This window comes from Patella vulgata, chromosome 3 (genome assembly GCF_932274485.2).
Source record: "Patella vulgata chromosome 3, xgPatVulg1.2, whole genome shotgun sequence".
In the NCBI taxonomy this organism is placed as follows: domain Eukaryota; kingdom Metazoa; phylum Mollusca; class Gastropoda; family Patellidae; genus Patella; species Patella vulgata.
Genome location: NC_065881.2, coordinates 1,061,596 through 1,069,776, shown reverse-complemented (window position 1 = coordinate 1,069,776; position 8,181 = coordinate 1,061,596). Strand labels below are relative to the sequence as shown.

The 8,181-nt window shown below is 34.7% G+C and overlaps 1 protein-coding gene across 2 annotated transcripts in view; it reads left to right on the top strand.

Moving 5' to 3' along the window:
* Nucleotides 1–8: 8 nt before the first annotated feature.
* LOC126816886 (TBC1 domain family member 31) overlaps nucleotides 9–8,181 on the top strand; it is a 39,733-nt gene continuing 31,560 nt past the window's right edge. The window contains exons 1-6 of one of the 2 annotated variants that reach the window (XM_050543684.2): nucleotides 9–193; nucleotides 915–1,063; nucleotides 1,991–2,146; nucleotides 4,338–4,453; nucleotides 6,515–6,693; nucleotides 7,246–7,394. In XM_050543684.2, coding sequence (XP_050399641.1) covers nucleotides 987–1,063; nucleotides 1,991–2,146; nucleotides 4,338–4,453; nucleotides 6,515–6,693; nucleotides 7,246–7,394 — 677 coding nt within the window. In that variant the 5' untranslated portion in view covers nucleotides 9–193; nucleotides 915–986. Of the gene's footprint in view, nucleotides 194–398; nucleotides 1,064–1,990; nucleotides 2,147–4,337; nucleotides 4,454–6,514; nucleotides 6,694–7,245; nucleotides 7,395–8,181 lie in introns of those variants that run through there. The other variant, XM_050543682.2, reaches the window with a different exon arrangement.

Below are 8,181 nucleotides of genomic sequence, written 5' to 3'. Positions count from 1 at the left end.
GCGCCATATTGAAACAATTTCTTTTGATGTTGTGTTCTGACATGTTTATTTGTCACACGTCTTCCTCGATGAAATTTCACAGTTTTTAATTGTTCAGTTTCAAGGATAAATCGAGATAATATTTAGATGACAGATTATTCATCGTGATTTTGTTTTATAAGGATATAAATGTGCACAAATAGTTGTTAAAAATGTTTGTTTACATAAAATATTTTTGTTTATTATTTTTTTCTTTCTTGAACTCGTAACAACATCATCAGTCAGTCCATAACTAATACCATCTATTCTTCGTGTAGAATTTTGTTCATTGTTAATTTTTTGGGTTCGAAATAAAAAGATGGAATATAAAGGAAATCATTTATTTATGAATTATACACACAATCACCTTCACACTGTCATCTACCTATTTCACATGCTGTGAACTGCATAATTATACCAATTAAAACTGTTGACAACATGTCCGTAGTTCGATCGATCGTTGTGTTGGCCGAGAAAGTTCATCAGGACTTTGCATCGTTTTCCCCCCTGTCAGTGGTGCAGTACAGAGGTCTTGGCAAGGGACAACGTACATGTATAGTCGTTCTGAGGGCCTGTGTACACATTGGCATGCACATAAAAGATCACTTGTCAGTTGGAATTCGATATAAGCATAGGCTGTAGCACCGCTGTCCAGGCAAAATTTCCCTCATCATACCACACTCTATGGCTTATGCTCGTCTTCATAAGCCCAGTCAAAGCAGAACAGTAGGACGTTAAACCTCATTTCATTTCGTTTGTTAAGTATATATTATGAACATGTTAGTAACTAAGTAAGACAGCTGATCACAATTTAGAGTCAAACAATTTCTACTTTTGTTACTTTAAGATCTACTTATTATTATAAATATTAAATCCTTCTCTCTTATTTAATTCAGGTTGAAGATATTTGTATATTTTGTTAAACTTGTTATATAAATAACACTAGATATCAGAATTAAACAGCCATCATGCAGTCACTGGATGTATGTAAGAAATCGTCTGGTAAGATCTGGCATCGTAAGCCAGTACCGTCCAGTGACAATGGGTGAGTACAAGACTCTTCATTATTTATCGCCCGTTGATTAAATTTGCTGCCCAAAAATTCAAATATATGACAGGTTAAGGACAAACATACATGTACAGTTCGTCCCAAATTTTTGGGACCGAATTCACAACGTCGCGTCGAAAAAAATCACTCGGAAATCGCTATGGTTTCACGGTGAATTTTCGCTTGATTCCGAAGCGATTTTGGAATCCACCATGTTTCGCTAAGAACCCACTGTGTTTTGCCACATTGCAATTTGCTGTGTATGTGTTTCAAGTTAATTTTGTTGTTGTACATGTATAGTGGGAGCCATGGTGGCTAAGTGGGTAAGACACTGGCTCACTAGCCTGGAGGGTGTGTGTTCGATCCCTGCATTGGCTGAGAAAGTTCATCCTGATTTTATGACGTGTTTCCTCTTGTCAGTGGTGCAATACAGAGGGCCTGACAAGGACAGCTGTCTAGTCCTTAGGATGGTATGATAAACCAAGATCCCATGTATACATTGGTGTGGATTTAAAAGATCCCTTGACAGTTGGAATTCGATATAAGAGTAGGCAGTAGCGTCACTGCCCGGGCAAAATAACACTACACTCAAAACAAGACCAGATTTGGTTTCCTCCCACTGTTAAAATCCCCCAATATGCAAGTGAATTAATGAAATGAATTTGTATCATGTTAATCCTGAAATGACCTGGTTTGTGTCGAGTGGACATTAAATCCCATTTCAATGTGGGCGTATTATTTCGTCACCCTGTCCCTCAGATTCTTTTCAAATTTGGTGTGAAGCACTGTGGTCATGATGGGACAACCCCAATCTATATTCAGCATTCTATGACTTTTCGTTCCAGAGTTATCCCCTTTTTGTTTAAAACCTTGTAAACATGCTATAGTCGACAGTCAGTAGTAATATATCTAAATGTGTTTCAGGTTATTGGTTAAGATTAGTAGTAATATATCTGGAGCTCTGACATCACCTGGTAGATCGGTACGATTTCTACATGCTACCTTTAATAAAACAGGTGATATATTTCTAGCAGGTGATCATCAAGGTCATATTTACATGTTTGATCTCGATCGAAACAGGTTGGTATAATTCTAGATTTTATTAAACAGACTGGTAATTATTTCACAAACATTTTCGTTGTTGCCCTTTGCTCCTTCTTACCTTTACGTTCACTAATGCCTAGGTTCCATTCAACAATTTTTGCCTCGGTGATGTACATGTGCAAATGGAAATTGATGAACCTGTTTTTTTGACAATGCAAGCTTTGAAATTTTTCGTAGTTCACCCGAGGCCTGTTGATGGTTCCACGTGGCTCACACGATGCCCCCAGAGTTTTCCTTTAACTCTGTGGAACCTGTTTCCAACGCATCCCATGGCTTGTAAATTTCCATCGGTAGTACATCCCTGAGGCATAAAATGCCCAGTGGGACCTAGGCACAAGTGTGAAGGCGAAGCCAAGAAACGGTAACAAATGGTCATAATCTCGAACCATGGCAGCTTCGCTATGAGGCAAGAAATATCTACAAAACATTTACTTTCATTAATTGTCATTGGTCGTGGGGCCGTGCATTGAAAGACTCTGATTGTCATTTAGTGGACTTTGAATCCCTTGTAAATTAAATTAAATTAAAGCTCTGTTTACACTTGGCCGCGATAAGCGCGTCGTCCTCGATATGGTACCAGACTGCGATAAATTTAAAAAAACTGACCCGTTTACATTACTCTAAAATAACCGGTCTCGGAACGGTGGCAGTCACACCAAATGTGGAACTCTTTGCAGAAAAGTTAATTTCAGTCCCTATGCAAATTACCTGGATGAAAACAATTATGGCGGTTGATTTAGTTTCGGCAGCCATTTTGACAGAACTGATGACAGAACTTTCAAAGTTCGCGGGGAAAAGGTCAAGGTCCATTTGGCGCATGTGGAATAAAACGTATTGAAAGACTCTGATTGTCATTTAGTGGACTTTGAATCCCTTGTAAATTAAATTAAATTAAAGCTCTGTTTACACTTGGCCGCGATAAGCGCGTCGTCCTCGATATGGTACCAGACTGCGATAAATTTAAAAAAACTGACCCGTTTACATTACTCTAAAATAACCGGTCTCGGAACGGTGGCAGTCACACCAAATGTGGAACTCTTTGCAGAAAAGTTAATTTCAGTCCCTATGCAAATTACCTGGATGAAAACAATTATGGCGGTTGATTTAGTTTCGGCAGCCATTTTGACAGAACTGATGACAGAACTTTCAAAGTTCGCGGGGAAAAGGTCAAGGTCCATTTGGCGCATGTGGAATAAAACGTACTGAGAACCGTTCTCAGATCGAATAGCATTTACACTACGAAAATTTAACCGTGTCATGCCTGGCACCGTGCCGAAACCACCTCACTTCAGTGGCCTAAATTGGCACGGTACTCAGTACGGCATGCTTATGTTTGACCCGTTCACACCTCGAAAAAATTAACAGTACCGTGCCTAGCACGCTTAGAATTTGTAATGTAAGCAGGGTTTATTATATTGTGAAATCCCAATCTGTAAAAGGAATGCTCAATTTTATTCAATATTTACAGACATATGATAAATTATAAACATCCTCTAGTAGATGATATAAGTTGATATTTGTTGATATTTTGTTACAGGTTTAGTTTAGTAGAGTAGATAATATAAGTTGATATTTGTTGTAGGTTTAATATAGTAGAGTAGATAATATAAGTTGATATTTGTTGTAGGTTTAATCTAGTAGAGTAGATAATATAAGTTGATATTTGTTGTAGGTTTAATCTAGTAGAGAAGATGATATAAGTTGATATTTGTTGTAGGTTTAATCTAGTAGAGTAGATAATATAAGTTGATATTTGTTGTAGGTTTAATCTAGTAGAGTAGATAATATAAGTTGATATTTGTTACAGGTTTAGTTTAGTAGAGTAGATAATATAAGTTGATATTTGTTGTAGGTTTAATCTAGTAGAGTAGATAATATAAGTTGATATTTGTTGTAGGTTTAATCTAGTAGAGTAGATAATATAAGTTGATATTTGTTGTAGGTTTAATCTAGTAGAGAAGATGATATAAGTTGATATTTGTTGTAGGTTTAATCTAGTAGAGTAGATAATATAAGTTGATATTTGTTACAGGTTTAGTTTAGTAGAGAAGATGATATAAGTTGATATTTGTTGTAGGTTTAATCTAGTAGAGTAGATAATATAAGTTGATATTTGTTGTAGGTTTAATCTAGTAGAGAAGATAATATAAGTTGATATTTGTTGTAGGTTTAATCTAGTAGAGAAGATGGGTGTACCATGTACAGCTTTATGTTTTAATACTGTAAGAACGTCCGAGTTTCTAGTAGCAATAGCTGATTATACCTTACAGTGTTATGATACAGGTAAATATCTTATTAAACTGATTAATGTTTTGACACAGGTAAATATAAACACATTCGAACTGACCAACATTATCAATAAATTATAGTTACCTGCCTAGACCTCTTTAACTGTAGGGGGGAGGTTGGATGGCTGCATGGTTAACATGTGTACGCTGTACCATAAGGTCTGTCATTGAGTCAGCTGGCGTGGTTTCAATTCCCCAGTTGTACGTGAAAGGAGTAGGGTCACCTGTCAAATCTTGTGGGTTTTCTTTCTCCGGGTCCTCCGGTTTCCTCCCACTGCTAAAGACTCCTACGCACAAGCGAATTATAGAAATAAAGTTGAACCATGTGTTAGTTCCGAAATGACCTAGTTTGTGTCGAGTGGACGTTAAACCCCATTTCTCTCACTCTCCATTTAACTGTGTATTGTTGGTCGTTTTGTGGCTTCAAATCTCATATAAATTATCGTATAGACATTACTTCACATGACAAACCTAAAATCAACTCACTAGACCATCGAATGGCCCAGATTTAAAAATTTAAACAGTCATAACTTAACTCAGAATTTGAATAAAATTTTGAATTTTTAAACTATTATAGCAAGAATGGTCCAGCTCTGTATCTAAAAATCTTACGTAATGCATGTTTAATATAACATTATAACAAGAACGACCAGCTCTCTATCTAAATCTTACATAGTGCATCTTTACTTTAGGTGTTATAGTGAGAACTGTCAGGTCTTTATCTAATCTTACATAATCTATCTTTAAACATACATTATGCAAGATCTAAATCTGCCTATTGTTGGTCTTTCTTTAGGCCTGAAATGTTATATAAACTATTAATTAGACATTTATTAACAAAACAAAACCATAATCGACTCTCGATGGCATCGAATATTCAAGATTTTAACTAGATTAAAACGGTTCGCCATTTAAAAATTTAATTTAAAAATGGGAAAGCAAGGCTAAGTTCCAATTATACCAGTGCCCTGGTTACCACTGTGCATACATCTTGTCAAAACTACAAACAATGATAACTTGGCTGAGAATGAAGTAATTTAAATGAAATTTTCAACATTTTCTTTTTTTTATCATCTATTTTTGAATTATTATAGCAAGAATGACCAACTCTTTATTAAACTCTTAACTAATGTATCTTTAATATAACTATTATAACGAGAACTGTCAGCTCTTTATCTAAATATAACTATTATAACGAGAACTGTGAGCTCTTTATCTAAATATAACTATTATAACGAGAACTGTCAGCTCTTTATCTAAATATAACTACTATAACAAGAACTGTCAGCTCTTTATCTAAATATAACTATTATAACAAGAACTGTCAGCTCTTTATCTAAATATAACTATTATAACGAGAACTGTCAGCTCTTTATCTAAATATAACTATTATAACGAGAACTGTCAGCTCTTTATCTAAATATAACTATTATAACAAGAACTGTCAGCTCTTTATCTAATCTTACATAATGTATTTTTAATATAATATGAATCTGACATTTGATTCATTTTAAATACTGTATGAAGACAATTTAACAGAGGTATATTGAATTGGGCTTCTTCTGTCTTCTGTTCCGAGTTAGTCATCTGTAGCATATCTCATAAACCATCCAGGATATCTTTATAAAACTTTGTATTATAGTATGTGTGCAGGATGTTGATAAACAAATCTACATTATATTTATAGCACAGCTTTCATGAGTTAACCAGTTTAACCAGAGGCCAAAGGTCGAGGTGTTAAACCTGTTAACGAATGAAGCGTGATATAAATGACTTGTAACATTGCCAACTGTTCAACATGCTTGTTGTTATTGCACAGAAAACCCACCCCACTTCTCTATATGATTTCTACTAAAACTAGTGTAAACCAGCAAAAGAGTGCAATAACATCGAACATGTCTAGTTATTGCAAGGTTAAGCTCCACCCAATCTACTAGAGAGAAAACAATCTGCTTATTCAACAAAAAGAACAAAGGAAGATTTCCTATCCATGTTACAATTGTTATATATTTCAGATAGTAATTCTATTATAACCAAGTCTTGTTAAATATTTCAGATAGTAAATCTATTATAGCTGTAATGAGAGGCCATAAAACAGCTATACATTCCATATCGATCCACGCTTCAGGACGTTACGCAATATCAACATCATCCGAGATAGCCTTACTCTGGGATCTCGAGAATTTTACACTACAGAAAAAACTTACAAATAAGGAAGACATTGGATTATTGAAGGTATGACTAAACAGGAGTTTCCTCCCTTTATAAAAACATTTTATTGGGATTGTCAGTCCCGAACGTTCCGAACTGACAGAACTGCAATCAAGTCGATCGAAATTCAGTTCCGTCACAGTTTTGTCACTTCTGACAACGAAGGTTGTCTGAGTAGAATTGTGACTTCATTATGCAGTCGATGTATAAGTTGTAGCCGGAAATCCTCCATTAGACTCGATTGCCACTATTTTGGAGATTTAGAAATTCAATTCCGAAACATTCTCCCGAGTATCCCCATATTGTTTTTCCAGACAAGAAAAACGTTAATTCGTTCGAATGGGTCGAAAAACTGTGGTCCATTGTCCGCATTGGTGTGCACATAAAACAACTCTGACAGATGGAACTTAAAATAAGAACCGATCGTAGTGCCGTTGTCTGGGCAAAATTTCCCTCATAGCACACTATATGGCGTGTCCCCTTCTTCATCAGCCCAGTCGGAGCAGAGTAGTAGGACGTTAAAATTTCATTTCCTATGATAAATGTATTTTGAAATGAATTGATTCTGTTTTTCAGGTTTTTTTCCTGCCGATGAGTAATACTATTATAACTTGTTTTCGTGATGATTCAATATTTGCATGGGAATCCGAAACGTTAGATTGTAAATATCAGTTACCTGTAGCGGACGGCGAGAAACCACAATATAAAGTCTTCGCGGCTACCAGGTGAGTTAGACATAGAGGAACTAAATCCATGACTAAACATTTCTATAATATTTGAAATTAAGACACGAATTAGAATTCAATATTGGTGCATCAATTGTGAAGTTGTTATCTTGCTGTGATAATATGGGATCCTAATTTGCTATACGTAAGACACAAGGAACATTTTATAAACAGTACGCGGGTTGTATATTCTAAGGTTTCTGGTGCCATTTGTAATTAACAAAACAAAAAGACAGTTTGAAAATAAATAAAAATGGCTGATTCACAAATGACAAAATAATGATTTAAAACTAAAACTCAAACCGTGTAGAATGAACGACTGTCTTTTAATTTGGACTGTTCACATATTTCACACAACATGATTTATAACAATAATTTATTTTTATAAATTGAATATAAATCACTTTATTTACATTCATATTACATAAATATATGCTTTTAGACCTATTTATGGTTCACCCCCTATCAATTACCTTATTAGTTGTTTATGTGTTAAAACTTTGTTTGTTAATGAACCAATCACTCTGTATTGTAACAACATAGGTCTTATGGTTTCTTTTTATAGGAATATAAATATAACCTTTTAGTTTATTAATTTATCATTTTTACTTGATAACGATAAGAGAATACTTGACGAAACGTCGTGCTATATGTGTATAAATCAGTGATTGTATTTCATATAAATTGTGTTGTGTTTTTTAATGATCTCGTTGGTTTTTATAAATTAATAACAATATTGATATCATCATTACTTCTCACCGATAAACAAATTCCCAATGTTTCTGGA